This window comes from Puma concolor, unplaced genomic scaffold (assembly GCF_028749965.1).
Source record: "Puma concolor isolate L17-30 unplaced genomic scaffold, mPumCon1.1.hap2 unalloc_scaffold_57, whole genome shotgun sequence".
NCBI lineage: Eukaryota > Metazoa > Chordata > Mammalia > Carnivora > Felidae > Puma > Puma concolor.
Window position 1 is genome coordinate 74128 of NW_028240266.1, and position 17128 is coordinate 91255.

At 38.3% G+C, this 17128-nt stretch overlaps 1 protein-coding gene across 1 annotated transcript in view; it reads left to right on the forward strand.

Annotated features, from left to right (window-relative positions):
* Positions 1–17128, forward strand: part of LOC147571123 (uncharacterized) — a 35032-nt gene that overhangs the window by 7247 nt on the left and 10657 nt on the right. The window contains exons 3-8 of the mRNA XM_086696613.1: positions 3884–3988; positions 7137–7190; positions 8429–8533; positions 9050–9103; positions 10238–10339; positions 13446–13499. Coding sequence (XP_086552739.1) covers positions 3884–3988; positions 7137–7190; positions 8429–8533; positions 9050–9103; positions 10238–10339; positions 13446–13499 — 474 coding nt within the window. The remainder of the gene's footprint in view (positions 1–3883; positions 3989–7136; positions 7191–8428; positions 8534–9049; positions 9104–10237; positions 10340–13445; positions 13500–17128) is intronic.

A 17128-nucleotide genomic window follows, 5' to 3' on the forward strand; every position in this document is an offset into this window, starting at 1 on the left:
CCTCTCTCTCTGCCCCTCCCCCGTTCATGCCTTGTCTCTCTCTGTCTCAAAAGTAAATAACCGTTAAAAACAAAAACAAAAACAAAAACACTTCCCATTCTCCCCTGCCACGAGCCCCTGACAGCCACCCTTCTACTTTCTGTCTGTATGGTTTTGACTAATCTAAATACCTTATATAAGTGGAATCATGCAGTGTCTATTTCCGTGACTCGTTTATGTTACTTACCCTACTGTCCTCATGTTTCATCCAGGTTGTAACATATGTCAAAATTTCCTTCCTTCTTAAGACTGAATAATATTCTACTATAGGTATATATATTCATTCATCCATCAGTGGATACTCGAGTTGCTTCCACATTTTAGTGATGGTGAATATGTTCTGTGAACATGCGTATACAATTTCATTCCTTTTTGTTGCCTAATAACACATTCTGTTGTATGTGTATATGTTGTGTTTATTCACTCATCCTTTGATGGGCATCTGGGTTCTTTCTGCCTTTTGGCTCTAATGAGCATTTCCAAATATATACAAAGTAGGAAGAATAATATAATGAATGATAAGGAATAAAGAATAATAGAATGAACCTAGATTCAACAGTTATGAAGATTCATCTCACTTGCTTCTTATTTATTTATTTAATTCATTTTTGAGAGACAGACAGAGACAGAGCATGAACGGGGAAGAAGCAGAGAGAAGGAGACACAGAATCCAAAGTAGGCTCCAGGCTCTGAGCTGTCAGCACAGAGCCTGACGCGGGGCTCGAATTCACAAACCGCGAGATCCCGACCTGAGCCGAAGTCCAATGCTCAACCGACTGAGCCACCCAGGCGCCCCTCTTATTTATTTCAAAGCAAATTTTCATTTAGTCCTTATATACTTCAGTACACATCTTCTTAAAAGTATGGATTTTTTTGGGCGCCTGGGTGGCGCAGTCGGTTAAGCGTCCGACTTCAGCTCAGGTCACGATCTCGCGGTCCGTGAGTTCGAGCCCCGCGTCGGGCTCTGGGCTGATGGCTCAGAGCCTGGAGCCTGTTTCCGATTCTGTGTCTCCCTCTCTCTCTGCCCCTCCCCCGTTCATGCTCTGTCTCTCTCTGTCCCAAAAATAAATAAAACGTTAAAAAAAAAAATTTTTTTTTAAAAAGTATGGATTTTTTTACATGACTGCAATACCATTATACAGTTTATTTTTAAATTTCCCTTCTTTAAAATATTTTTTACAGTGAGCTTATTCAAATAAAGAACCCAACAAGCTTTACACACTGCATCTATTATGACACTTAAATCTCACGTACTCTACAGCTATTCCTCTACCTTCTTTGTCTTTTCTTTTTAGGCACTGATTTTTTTTTTAGAAACTGGGTTGCCGATCGTCTGGTAGCATTTCTATATACTAAAAAAAGAAAAATTTCCCATCTACTAAATTTACCCGTTTTTGTCTGTTTTCTCATCTCTCGTTTCTCTGTTGTCCGTATTCCTCATAAACCAGGAGTCAGCTCTGATGGCTTAATTATTTTCATCTTCAACATTTTTTGACAAGAATACTTCATAAGTAATACTGTTTATTTCACATTGCATTCCATCGGGAAATACAAATCTAGTTTATCTTTTTGAAAACGGCTCTACAGGTGTCCCAAATCATTTATTTAAAAGTCTGTCACCACATCCTTGAATTTGAGATGCCATCCTAACTATATACTTGATTTCTATGTGCACTTGTCTATTTTGAGAATTTCCATTCTGTTCTATTGGTCTGCTTATTCATGCTCTAAATTGTGTTGAGTATAACAGCTTTATAGTCTTTTGATATGAGTAGACCTAACCCCTCACTCCTCAGCCCTTGTACGCACACACACACACGCACACACACACGCTCCCTTGTCCACCCCGCCCAGTTCTGGCTGTTCTTTATAGAAACATCTTTTTTGTGTGACTTTTAGTAGGAGTGTATTTGTCTTGTTTTTTTTTTTTTTTTCTTTCATTTTCCATTTGCTGTGTAACATATTTCCTGGTGAGAAGATTGATTTGTTAGGGTTTGAAAACCACTTGTATTATGAGAGGACTTATCACATGTACGTGTTTACTGTTGTGCCAAGTTTAAATCCCAACATAATGAAGAAATATGAAAGCATATCATGCACCCTTATTTCTTGTTTTCTGTGGTATAGAAATACTGACTACCCTTTCAACTTTAACATCGAAATCTTCCACATTCAATACAGATCCGCGTTATTGTGAGTCAAGATTTAACCACGTGGTGATGTACCCACTTGGCTGTAGCTCCGGCCTCCGTGGGTGCAGACAATGCCATATGCACGGTGTGCACCAGTAAGAGTGCCCCATAGACACCGTGAGCTGCCCACTAGGAAGCTCGGGAAAGACACACCACCGCTACTTGGCACTAAACCAAGGATTGTCCCAAAGGACTTTCCCGCAGCCCTAGATTCACTAGTGGGTAGAGGATGAGTTCCATGTGGTTCAAGGTCCCCTTCATGTTCCCATACAGCTGTCTTGTTTCCTTCCTCCCTCCTTCCTCCTCTTTCCCCCTTCTTTTCATTTCTAAGCATTTTTTTCTCTTTTTCGGCTATCCTGGGTCATTTTGTATTGTTTCCTATCTCCTGCAGATGCAGATACTTTTAGCTTGTTTTCCATTGCTTTACACATAGGAAGCACAATAGTTTTGTAACTTGTGACTGATAACTTCTTTATTTATTTATTTATTTATTTATTTTTTATTTATATATGAAATTTATTGTCAAATTGGCTTCCATACAACACCCAGTGCTCATCCCAAAAGGTGCCCTCCTCAATACCCATCACCCACCCTCTCCTCCCTCCCACCCGCCATCAACCCTTAGTTTGTTCTCAGTTCTCAACAGTCTCTTATGCTTTGGCTCTCTCCCACTCTAACCTCTTTTTTTTTTTTTTTTTTTCCTTCCCCTCCCCCATGGGTTCCTGTTAAGTTTCTCAGGATCCACATAAGAGTGAAACCATATGGTATCTGTCTTTCTCTGTATGGCTTATTTCACTTAGCATCACACTCTCCAGTTCCATCCACGTTGCTACAAAAGGCCAGATTTCATTTTTTCTCATTGTGCCTGATAACTTCTAAATCTAAAGTTTTTATGAGCATGTTGCTGCTGCCTGTTATTTCTGCTTATTCTCTCTCAAGTAGCTTGTTTCGCTCTGTGTTTGATTCTTTTGAGTGTGAGCTATTTTCCTTGGAAAATTATAGAAAGAAACCTTTGAGGGTGAGGATGGAAGCATGTTCCCAAGGAATACTTGCCTTTGCTTCTGCTGGGCACTTGGACAGAATCACCCACACTCCATGAGGTCATCAACATGACAGTTCAAATCCAGATGGAGCAAGTATATTTAGAACAGAAGCAGTACCAGGGCTCTGCTTACCTCCCTAGGTTCCTACTTTTGATGAGGCTTTGCACTAGTAACGTACTCTCTTATCAGCTCTTTAGCACTTTTGAGGAGATGCTTTTTACATTTTATCCAAGATTTCAGTTTCCAGAGGAAGGTTGGTCTGAATAACATCGTCCTCCACATAAATGGAAACAGAACTTGATGATCGATTTTTGTCAGGAGTTGAGGCATCTAATCTGGGAGTTCAGGAAAAAAAAAAACAAAAACCCTCATTGTCAGCCACAGTTTGATTTTACCACTTGCTGTGAAAGATTTGAAAATTGCTCATTCACCTGGAAGATTTCTATTCGAATTCTAACATCCTTATTGACCCCCTTGATATATGTGAATAGACTATATTAAATCTTGTTTTCCCCATGAGACTGATAATCATTAATGCACTATGAGTAATGCGAGTGGTCACATTTTGGAATCAGTGAGTTTTCCCCGTATTCTTTACTTTTTCACAAGGAGAGATTATTGATGTCGATAAAATGGATTCTCCTTTGCAAACTATGGGGATGAACCTTTCAGAAGAGGAAATTAATGATCTGACACGTGACCTACCAGCCGACGGTGAGTATTGAAGATACGTTTGAATCGGTTAATCTGAGCTTCTATAAAAGAATCTCTGAAAACTCTACTTTGGCATTAAGAAGACGGAAAACATGAAAGATGACTCAGACTGGAAGTAAACATGTTTTGCCCCTTGGCATTTTCAGTAACTTCATTTCCACTTGGAGTATGGCCAAGGCCAAGGCCGCTATTAGAACTGAACAAAATTAGAGAGAGACACTGCTGTGGAGGGAAGGGAGTGGGGTGCATTAAATAGAAGAAACTTTAACACAGAAAAAATTTTTAAAAATTATAGAGAAAAGAGAGCAGAGCCCGAAGTGGGAAATTATTTTTAATTTCTTTTAAGTAAGCTCTAGGCCCAGTGTCGAGCTCAGTTCACAACCTGAGATCAAGAGTTGCATGCTTTACCACCTGAGCCAGCCAGGTACCCCTAAGTGGGAGGTTATTAAAATAGCATTTCTGTCTTTGCCTCACCATTTTCAAGGACACGTAGAAAGGCAGAATAGGGGCGTTTGGGTGATTCAGTCTGTTGAGCGTCCAACTCTTGATTTCGGCCCAGGTCATGGTCCCAGGGATGTGGGATCGAGCCCTGCATCCAACTCTGTGCAGAGTGTGGCCTGCTTTGGACTGTCTCTCTCTCTCTGTCTCTCTTTCTCTCTCTCTCTCTCTCTCTCTGTCTCTCTCGTGCACACGCGCGCTCACTCTCTCTCTCTTAAAAGAAAAAAAAAGCATGATAAAGGAGGAATATGAAGTGTAGGACCTATTTCCTGCACCAAAAGAATAGGACCAAGTTTTCCAGATACCCTTGAGGGGAAAAGGAACAGTAACCACTCAGGCCTGAATGTGTGGAATGTCTGAATGCTCAGCGGCCCCACCTATGCCTCTGCTTACATCCCATCATTCTGAGCTGGATTCCATGGTCCAAGGACTGACTGTTCCCAAAGCTCTAATCTCCCTTGATGGGCTAGAGACAAAGTCTCAAGTTTAGTACATTCTGAATTGGGGCTAAAAGAATTCTCAAGCTAAATAAGCAAATGTTAAATATCAGCCTGAGAACGTTATAGTAGGGCTAAGAAGTATCTGTCTGGAACATGCCTTAACTATCATATAACCTTAGATGAATCAATACTTGCTCATCTTATTAAGGTGCATTTATTCACGTCATTGTGTAAGATAAGCAGTGTACCCTTAAAAATATTTTTGTTAATTCATTTGATTTATTCTCTAATTTTTACCTCTGGTAGTGTACTAGAAGGACCATGCAAGTGGTCTTCACTGTCTTGTTTTCTTTGCTTGCAATGGTGTATCCGTGAATGAGACTAGATATGGAACAATCAGCTTTCATAATAGAAAACTATTTTTTGTCTATTTGAGATTATGGTGGAATTTTTTTTCATATTGCTAAAAAAAGCAGAATTATGGGTGGAAATATAGCAATTATTTGAAACTATCCTCTGGTATTGCCAATGATTTCTGTTCCTTATTTTAAAATAATAATTTCAGATCAACCAACATAATGAAAATCATTGTGAGATTAAAAAGTACACATGAAATAAAATGGACATGTGGAATGATTAATCCTTTTTTCTTTAAATCAGAGTTAGAATTTTTTTTAAGTTAATTTATTTATTTTGAAAGACACAAAGAGAGCGTAAGCGGGGGCTGGGACAAAGAGGGGGGTGGACAGAGGATCCAAAGTGGGCTCTGTGCTGACAGCAGCAAGCTTGATGCAGGCTTGAACTCATGAACCGTGAGATTACGACCTGAACTGAAGTCGGATGCTTAACCGACCGAGCCACCCAGGCACCCCCAGAGTTAAAATTTTTAAGTTATTGCTTATTGGTGATCTGCTCATCTGAAGAGTTACCATCAGTATTGAGCTTAAAAAGAAGTTTTGTGAAAGATTAAGGCTCAAGCATAGAGCCCCAATTATATCATTTGGGACAGAAAGACCCCATTTAGGGCAAAGCTTTTCTCATACTGTGTCTGTCAGGACGGAGATATGAATTTACTGGAGAGGGCAAGATTCAGTTGAAATGGGACCCAAGTTAAATAGCGAATTTTACACCAAATAGGTGTTATCATCTTTGTTTCTGAGAATTTCCGGTGGCCCCGTAAAACTGACACATATCTTCATGCTTTCCTGACCTCACTAATTGGTTTTACTACAGAAATAACTTTTGGAATGTTCTGCCTCAAAAGATCCAGAAGAAAAACAAGGAAGATTCTCGTTTAGCCTAGATTTAGCAACCAATGAATAAATGTATATTTATCCTGCTCACTGTTCTAATACTTGTTATTGTGTACATGTAAGTGTCACACAGCTTCTGCTAAGAGTCACTGCGTACTTCTAATACTTCAGTAAATCTTTTTGAGTTATCCAGGACCTTCATTTGTAAATTTTCCATGGTATAGGGGTTTTTAGATACTGTATACTGTAATTTATTACTTACAATCTAAAATCAGGAATTTTTCAAGTAACTTACCAACAGTGACAGTTTTTTAGGTCGTTTTTCTTTCTTGGCAAAATATAGATCTCAAAAATCATCTATTCGTGAGATATTTCTGTTCTTTACCATATTAATGTCTTTTTAAATATTAATTTGTATGAAATTCAATTTGTCTACTATGTCTACTACGAAAACTATGCAAATCATTAGAGTTGGGAAGTTAAGCTCAAAATGAATATTGCCCTCAAGCAAATCGTACGTCATGCAAATCAAGAGTAAACTGGTCTGCCTGGGTCAGTGAACATGAAAGGAAATAGTAATTAGAATCTCAGTAAAGAAAGAGATCATTTCAAAAGTCCCGTTAAAACAGTGGTGAATAAGATCCCAGTTTTAAATTTTGTTTTCCCTGGCGTGGCCCAAATCATCTTTGGTTTTCCAAAGTGTAAAGCTAAAAACAAAGTCTGATGAAAAGAGGTGACTTTTGAATCTCACACCTTTAGCGTTTTGCCATATGACAATGGATGAAAGCAGTTGTTAAAACGGGCACCTTTATAACAAGCAGAGTGATTATTTTCCATGTCCTTTTGTGCTCCTTGGGGTAGGTGGGGGATAAAAAGTAGCCAATGAATGCCATTGTGCTTCCTGTTTTGCATTTCTCAGTGAATGCCACTATGTATTTGATTTACATTTTCTTACAGTTCATGGGAAGGTTGAAATGAGAACGCACATGGATGGAATGAAACCTTTTACAGGTAAATAAGAGACTGTCACTTTTGTCCTGGAAAATATTTTGCTCACAGGGATGGATGATCAAAAACAGTTTGGGGAAGGGGGTCAAAATGCCACAAAGCTCTCTTACTATAAGTCACCTTTTTCTCAATTCTGCTTTCACTTGGTTGAGGTACCAAACTTTGACTATTTTCCAGAGTTCTAAGGAAGTTGATTCTGATAGTTCTTTCTCACTCATTGTGTTCCGGTGGAAGGATAGTTTCATGAAGCAACCCACTCACTGCTCAGCTGTTTTTGCCAATGTCGCTCAATCTTTCAATAAGAAATTACTTTTAAGTAGATCTAGAGGATACAATGTTAAGTGAAATAAATCAGCCAGAAAAAGACAAATACCGTTTGATTTCACTCATGTGGAATTTAAGAAACAAAGGAATGGGGTGCCCGGGTGGCTCAGTCAATTAAGCATCCGACTTCGACTCAGGTCACGATCTCATGGTTCATGAATTTGAGCCCCTCATTGGGCTCTGTGCTGACAGCTCTGAGCCTGGAGCTGCTTCAGCTTCTGTGTCTCCCTCTCTTTCTCTGCCCCTCCCCCACTCACGCTCTGTATTTCTCTCTCTCTCTCTCTCTCTCTCTCTCACAAATGAATAAACATTAAAAAAAATTTAAAAAACAAACAAACAAAAAAAAAAAAAAACAGAAACACAAACCAAAAAAAAACTAGACTCTGAACTATAGAGACCACATTGTTGCCAGAAGGGAGGTGGGGGAGGGGATGAGTGAAATAAATTGATGGGATTAAGAGTTCATTTGTTATCATGAGCACCGATTAAGGTCTAGAGTTGTGGAATCATTATATTGTGCATTGTACACTTATTCCAGTTACATTGTAAAGCCCTGACAGGATCAAATTATTGTCATTATGAAGAAAAAAGTCACATTATTCAGAGACAAGAATAAATACAATAAATGATAGCTGAATTTATACTATTTTCATCTAGTATCTTAATTTGCTGGCCAATTATAAAACAAATTTGTTCTCAGCAGGGCAGACTTGTTCCCAGAAATAAAAGACCTTCCTTTTGTAAACACTAAGGGGTTATGTTCTATTATGTGACTTCCCCATAATTCTGTGTAGACGTGTCTCATTGTCCCCTTCCATTTCCTCAAATGGGGGGGGGATGCATTATAATGAGAATGAATTTTTCACCATTTCATGGAATGATTATTCTCAGACATTAATGTTCTTGTATTTTCAAAGGAAAAAAGGTTCATGTCAGTGATCTGGAGAAAGTTCTGGGAAGCATGGGGATCGAGCTCACAGCTGAGGAGCTTAAAAAGCTGCAGGAAACTCTGCCAATTGATGGTGAGCTATACAGAAGCCACAAAGACTTTCTAGGGAACTTGGTTTTGTGGCCCGTGTGAACAATTTAAAATTTTTACCTGTCGAGGGCTTTCTGACAAATCCTGAAATTGATTAGGAAAAGGCATTGTCATTTGGATTTAGTCTGCAGTTTACCAAACCCTTCAGCCATAGCTTTGCCATCTGAGTGTCAGGTAGTTGATCAGCCTATATCCTCAGGAAGAAAAGGAAGGAAACTGGAGGGGACGAGGAAAAGAAATAAAAGGGGAAGTGAACAGAAAAAGGAAAGGTGTGATTGTTTCAACAGAATAGTGTTTCCCTCAGCTGTCAGTCTCCTACTTGCCAGAAAATATATATATTTGTCACACTGAGACAGTTTTCTTTTCCATAACTTCTTTTTAAATTTAATACTGAGACAGAACACATGTCCCACTCAGTTACAGTTGTTTTACTGAAGTTATAAGTAAGTGGATGTTCATACCATTTCCCTTCTGACATGAATTGTTCCTTTTCCTATAGCTGCTGGAAACGTATTTCAGAATGCAATGCTGGATGGGGTGAAATCCACTCAGGGTAGGTTAAAAGCCTGATAAGAAAGGCAGAGACATCTGAAATCTTCAAGGTTCACATTTATCATTTAGACAGCGTCCTGTCTAGCTTCCTATGTATAGATCACTTAGTTACTTTCTTTCATTTTAAGTTTGTTTATTTACTTTGAGAGAGAAAGATGGTAAGTGGGGGAGTGCAGAGAGAGAGAGAGAGAAGGGGAATCCCAAGCAGGCCCTGCACTGACAGTGCAGAGCCGGACGCAGGGCTTGAACTCCCCGTCGCTGAGATCACGACCCGAGCTGAAATCAAGAGTCGGATGCTTAACCGACCGAGCCACCTAGGCACCCCAGTTACTTAGTTACTTTCGTCATCGTAATATTTTACGCTATCATGTCTCAATCCATCTTGCTAGGAATCCATACTCACAACCCCAAAAACCTAATCATACACAGCAAATTATGAAGAAAAGAATTACCGAATTTTTAGGGAGTTGTGTAAGGAAAGCTTGTTATGAAGGAAGATTGAAGGCACATCCATAGAAACAAAAAGTAGGTTAGGGTTGTGGGGGGCTGGGTGGAGAGGGGAGTGGGGAGTGACTACTTAATATGTATGGGCTCTCCTTTGGGGATGATGAAAATGTTTTGGAACTGGAAGTGATATTTGTACAACATTGTGAATATGTACCAAATTCCACTGAGGTGTTCACTTTAAAATGATTGATTTTATCTAAAAAAGTGCTAAGATTCTGCTTGTTTTTAAGGTTACCTTATGATCGTCACTCTGTTTTAATATTAGTTAGTTAATAAATTAGTGAGGTCCTATCATCAAAGCTCATTCCTATTCTCTCTAATATTGGTTATAATCAAATCACGTAGCCTATCCCTTCATGAGCTGTTTATAATACAGGCTTCCATTCAAGGTTTAAAGGACGAATTACTAATTCTGATTTTTCTGTTGATTATTTAATGCTCTTAGACATGTTAAATGGGAGTTCATACAGAAAAGTAATAATCACAGAAGTACATTTTCTCTTTTGTTTTTTATTGTAATAATGACAAAGTATATATATTCAGATAACAATTCGCATTCACAAATATATTTCTAATATTTTAAACTCATTTTTTTTTCATGTTTCGTTCCTGTATGTTTCCTAAGCAGGCAGAGTTAAGGTGAATACCCTGGACACTGTCCTGGAAAACTTGGGAATCAAGCTCACACAAAGGGAACACGAAGATGTGACAGAAAATCTACCACTTACCGGTGCGTGTTTCACATACTACTGTATCTTACAGGAGACTTTCTGCACTTGTACATGAGTGTGTCCATAATTAGTTTTACCTAGTATCAAAATGACATTTTTGCAAAGCTTAGAGAAGAAACTAGGCTTCTCTTCATTTCTATAAGCCCCATATCTTTAACCTCTTCTCTTTTGGATTCCAGGCATCACACACAGAACTATTATAACTACTTTCTGATCCAGTAATGAATTTACAAGGAGCAAAATGAATCTCATAGGCTGGCGAATAGAAAGGAAGGAAGAAAAATATGACTAATTTCCGTATTATTAGTATCCCTCAAATAGTTGTGTCCTAAGCCCATTAATCACTTTAACTTTTACAATTCCGTGTTACAATTCTCAGTGGACAGTGTTATCCACACTCCTATTTCCAAGTGTCATTATATGCTGAAAACTTCTAGATGTTTTTCTGCAGCCCAAATTCCTCCCCAAATATGGGTTGGGTAAAACCACATCCAGATTCCTGTTGGGTTGTATCTGCCAAATTCATTCTTGCTCAGCAAAGCCTCAGATCTTAAATTCACTATATTTAAAAATACCTACCCCAAACTATCTCCTAATTATACATTCCCTTTCTCAGCTGGTGGCACCATCATGTTCTTAGTAAAACAAATTTAAAAATTGACATTTTTCAGGGCACCTGGGTGGCTCAGTCGGTTAAGCCTCCAACTTTGGTTTAGGTCATGATCTCGCTGTCCACGAGTTCGAGTCCCGTGCTGGGCTCTGTGCTGACAGCTCAGAGCCTACAGCCTGCTTCAGATTCTGTGTGTGTCTCTCTCTCTGCCCCTCCCCCAATTGTTCGTTTTCTCTTTCTCTCTCTCTCAAAAAATAAATAAATATTAAAAAAAAACCGAATTGGTATTTTTCACTGCAACTTTTCCTTAGTGCCACATCTCATTGAATACCAAGTCCTACCAATTAGGAGTGCTGACTATTTCATACATCTGTGATCTGACCCTTGCTTTCCTTTTAGCTTTATCTTACATTATTTCCTGCTTCCACATTGCCCTATAACACTGAGGTGTCTGAACCATAGTATTGGATATAGGCAAGATTCTTATATAGTCGGCTCTCCACCCTGTTGCAAAGCAGTAGCTATAAATGGATGAATTTTAGCGGGAGCATCTCCTGATTTTATCATTTGCTGTATGTCAACCCAACTACTCTATTACAGTATGTTTACTTGTCCGTCTCACCCCAGAAACTGACTTGTTCAGAAATTATATTAAATTTATTATTAAATATATTTTAATCTTTAGTGCCTCATATGGTGCCTGAAATTTAGTAGATAATTCATAAAATTTTCTTCAATTAATATACAGATCTTCTTTGTTATTTAATGCTTATACCATGGCATCTGATTTGATTATCCAATTGTCCTTTTCCACATACTCTCCAACTCCTAGAACAAAAATACTTAGGCATATTTCACCAGCCAATTCTTGCCCATAAAATTAATCTCAAAGTTTACCTTTCCCAGAGCTCCCTGATCCATGGAATTCACTTTATTTACTCTTCCTCTTAGTTTAAAATTCATCCTATTCACACATATATTATTATACACTTAGCATATTGTATAAAAAGGGAGTGTCTTTATATCACTCTTCTTTGTTTATGAACTGTGATTTTCTTGTAAGTAGAAACCATACGTACATCATCTTATATTTAGAGGCAATAAATATTGAAGAATGAATGGAATGATGGAATAATTAGACTAAACAAATGAAAAACAGTGAAAAATACAAATAATTCAAAGTGACAGAAAGTCTTCAAGAGGAACGTCAAATATAGGCTGGCCTTCTAACACTTCATTTGAGCAGTACATAACCAAAGGGCTCCAAATCATTGGTATAAATGTTATCAAAGCAAAAAGACAATTGCCTAATCATCACTCATGCAGTTTTCTGCTTTCCAAAGAAGGTTTGGCAGAAATTATACTCATTTTGAAACAACCAGCAACATCCTGGCCAATTTCAGTGGCATACAAGGGAATACTTGTTCATACTCAGCACACGGGTGCAAACTTGGCCTTCTCTTGAACCCCCCCCTCAGAACCATCCTCATTCCAAGTTATTCCCAATAAGGCATAATATTCTTCTAAAGTTTATTGCTTTTTTTTTTATGACTCGTTACCCTTTAAAAAAAAAAATAATTCCTAGTGTTACACAAGGACTTCATGAAGCCTTAGGACATAGGAGAGCAAGTCTACACATTCAACTCATCATGTAGAATTTTTTTTTTTCAACGTTTATTTATTTTTGGGACAGAGAGAGACAGAGCATGAACGGGGGAGAGGCAGAGAGAGAGGGAGACACAGAATCGGAAACAGGCTCCAGGCTCTGAGCCATCAGCCCAGAGCCTGACGCGGGGCTCGAACTCACGGACCGTGAGATCGTGACCTGGCTGAAGTCGGACACTTAACCGACTGCGCCACCCAGGCGCCCCATAGAATTTTTATTAACCCATTAGCTTTCAGTGAACTGTTGAATCCCCTTTGTGACTAGTTATGATGTTACCACAAGTCCTTTCAGTTTGGAGACTCTCTGAAATATCTACCCGTCTTTTAGGGTTAAAGAGAAATACATACCTATCTTTACACACAAGTATATGTAGTGTTAATAGAAGAAACAGGTCACCAATTTGTGTGATCAAAAATCCCAAGATAGTTGTGATAGACACAGAAACTAGAGAAAGACAAATTGGGAAAAGGTAAGAAGACAAGAAAGGTGGTCCCCAAAGACTCCTCTGACAAATGTGGCTGAACCAAAGCTGATAAATGGCTACACAGCCAAATAAGTCACTGGGACCTTTCACCCTGCCAGTAAGATGGAGAGCAGCCTTCAAATTCAAGAGGTACATTCAAGACTCCATTTCGTCCAAGAGATAAAGACTCTCCCTCAACTAATGTGGAGTTAATTCTTTAAATCCAGGGTTTATATCCTTATAGTTGAGTCAGATAAAGCAGTGGAGCTAATGAACTTCGATCTCTTATTTCCCAATTTACCCTATTTTTTGTCTGTTTATATATGGCTCTCTGGCCTTATTACCTTATTTTGGCTTTCCTTGTAGCTAACGGGAAGGTTGAGCTCAGCACATTGATGGATGCAGTGGCCACTGTTACAGGTTAGTGAACAATTACTGTGACTCTAAGCTCCTAATTCGTACATTAAGTTATATTTTAATGCTCTATTCCAACTCTCCCATCACTACCTTTTTACTCTGCCATTTTACCATTTTATTGGGGAAGTGTTTCTACTTTAATTGTCTAAACTACGGGTTGGCAAACTCTGACCCTTGGGCCAAATCTGCTTCCGTTTGTGTAAACGATTTCATTGGAACACATCCAGCCCATTAGTTTGTGCGTTATTTATGGCTGCTTTTACCATACAAAGGTGGAGCTGAGTAGTTGTGACAGAGATCATAAGTCCTACAAAACCTAGAATATTTTCTATTGTTTATAAACTTTTATAGAAAAGTTGGCTGACTCCTAGCCTAGAGTTTAACTTCAGAGTGATCTTACATCCTAGATTGTTATGGTTTACCACTGAGGGAGATTAATTTTAACGAATTATTTTTAATACCCTCTTTTACTCCAAGTAGTCCTTGTATACGTGATAAATTGTATGGAATTTTAACTTTTGATATTTACACTATATACTGAAGTGCAATGCTTGATAAAAAATTCTTGATCCTCTGAGGTTTCTTCCAAACAGTACTTTGATATGCATAATCTGAGTGTCAAGGGAAACAGACTTTCTGCAATTGTAGCCTCAAAGTACTAGCCCAGAGTACGCAGGACAGAAAGGCTGATGGACCCAGTTAAAATGTTTGAGTCACACAGTATTAAATCATTTAAAAACACACAGCAAAAAAAAAAATAAATAAAATAAAATAAAATAAAATAAAATAAAATAAAATAAAATAAAAACACACAGCAAAAATGGGGCAGAAATATGGAATACATTAACAAATTCAGGGTAGAGTGAATGGAAGGACTACACTACTTGAATCTAAGGTGTGTGATGTGCATAATAAGTTTTGTGTCTCTCTCTGTTCAGCAGCATTAGTTTTTCCTGCTGCTGATGTGGTTATAAGGACCAGAATTGAGATTCAAGCAGATGGACCACAGATGGAAAGTGCTCTAGCCTGTGACACAAACCCTTTCAGAAAGACTCAGGGTTAGGGGCACCTGGGTGGCTCAGTCAGTTGAGTATCTGACTCTTGACTTTGTATCAGGTCATGATCTCACAGTTCGTGAGATCGAGCCCCATGTCAGGCTCTGCACTGACAGCACAGAGCCTGCATGGGATTCTCTCTCTCTCTCTCTCTCTCTCTCTCTCTCTCTCTCTCAGTCTCTCTGCCCCCTCCCCCACTCTATCTCAAAGTAAATAAACTTAAAAAAACAAAAACAAAAACAAAAAAAGAAAGACACAAGGACAAGTACCTGTTGTTAATAGTTGTAGTTTGCCATTAAGGCCATCAAAGAGCCATAGGTTTTGTGTTCCTTGAGCAGAGGACACAGAAGACCTAAAAATGGTGTCACCAATGGATTGCCAAATTAGAGTCATTTGAACAAGTGTCATAAATATTTACCACATCTTGAATATTTGGTGCCTCAAGCAATTTTAGAGTATCACAAATATTTAACGCTTCTTATACATTTAGTCTAACATGTATTTAGTGAACATGTTCTCCATGTGCATGTAATGCCTCATGAGTATTAAATATTGCTCAGTTCTTTCATTCCCTTCTATCTAACTTACATACCCTTTACTTAAAAACTACTTGTCTGTACTGCAAAACATCTTTTTTTTTTTTTAATTTTTTTTTTTTCAACGTTTATTTATTTTTGGGACAGAGAGAGACAGAGCATGAACGGGGGAGGGGCAGAGAGAGAGGGAGACACAGAATCGGAAGCAGGCTCCAGGCTCTGAGCCATCAGCCCAGAGCCTGACGCGGAGCTCGAACTCACGGACCGCGAGATCGTGACCTGGCTGAAGTCGGACGCTTAACCGACTGCCCAGGCGCCCCTGCTCTGTACTTTTAGAGCCAGAAGATAATAAAGAACAAAAGTGACATGAAGCTTCTATTTACATATTTGTCATCTACAAATTAGACAAAACATAATAATGTGTGCAAATGCAGTGTCTTAGTTGTTTTTGGTCTAGTAAGGAAAAATGAATCTGAGATCCTATAGAATCCCAAATTTCTATCTTTGTAATATGCTTTCATGTTAATGTCTTTAAATATTGATTTAAAAATATACAGAATCTCTACTTTTAAAATTATCTCAAGCCAATCACTGAAGTGATCATTAATTTACTCATAGGGAATAAAGGAGTAAGAAACTCTGTGTCAAAAAAAAAAAAAAAAAGTCAGGAACTACTAAATATCAGCTTATTACATAAGGAGATCAATTGTAAGAGCCAGATACAAACATTAATATGTAGCACACAAAAATTGTAAATTCTGTTCCTTGTGCCTGATGTAAACAGTGGAGAGTTTCCCAACGTATAGGAGTCATGAGGCCGACTCTGTGGGAAATGGTGACTTAATTTTATATCTCATCCTTAACTACCAGAGGTTTAATTTTCTGTAGTTCAATGAATCAAAGCTCTAGTAATATTTTAGAACTTCTGGCTCAAGATGAATATAGGATAAAATATTGGAGTATACATATATTGCTTTCTTTTTTAAATTCCATATTGCTAATGAGTGCCGGTGTTAGATTTGTATTTGATTTACGTGGCTCTCTTAACAGATAATGGGAAGGTTGAAGTGAAAAAGTTAATGGATGCATTGAAAATGTTTTCTGGTGAGTGGCAAGTTACTATAAAATTGTACTATTTTAAAAATATCTCCTCAACTGCCCCAAACTGTTTATATGTCTTTATATTATGTCTCATTGAATACTTGTTTTCAGAGTCTTAGGCTGTATTTATTTGTACAACTTAAATTTTAAAAATACAATGACGATTCTGTGTCTTGGTAAGAAATCTGGCCCAAATGTTTTTAATAAAGCAATAATATCACTTACCTCACTAATATTCAAATAATCCCATACCTTGATAGGCATATATGAAGAGAAAAATCACATAATTTAGGATCTCCCCAGAATTCTAAGTTCCCCTGCCAAAGTTATAAATTTCCATGATTTCCATCATTCTAACTTGCTGGCCAATCTTAAAAGCAAATCTACCCTCTGCTGCATTAGATGCACACAGATCCATCACTAAGAGAGTATGCCTTTTAGGAGATTAAGGACCTGTGTTCTATTTGTGGCCTCCCTGTGATTCTGTGTAGTTGTATGTGTTTCCTTTTACTCGCTCGCTACTTCCGAGCCGAAGGTGATCATTTTTTCATTATCTGGAATCATTAGATTCCAAATTGTCACGCACTGATGTTCCTGTCTTTTGAAAGGAAAAAAGATTGATGCCAACGATCTGCTAAAGGTCCTGGGAGCCATGGGGATCGAGCTCCCTGAAAAGGAACTAGTGAGGCTGAGACAGACGGTACCTATCGACGGTGAGCCATTTAAGTCTCAGAACAGCCTTTCCGGGGACATTGGTTTTGTGGGGTCATTGTCAGCAGTTCTTTTTTTTTTTTTTTTTTTTTTTTTTTTAATTTTTTTTTTTTTCAACGTTTATTTATTTTTGGGACAGAGAGAGACAGAGCATGAACGGGGGAGGGGCAGAGAGAGAGGGAGACACAGAATCGGAAACAGGCTCCAGGCTCCGAGCCATCAGCCCAGA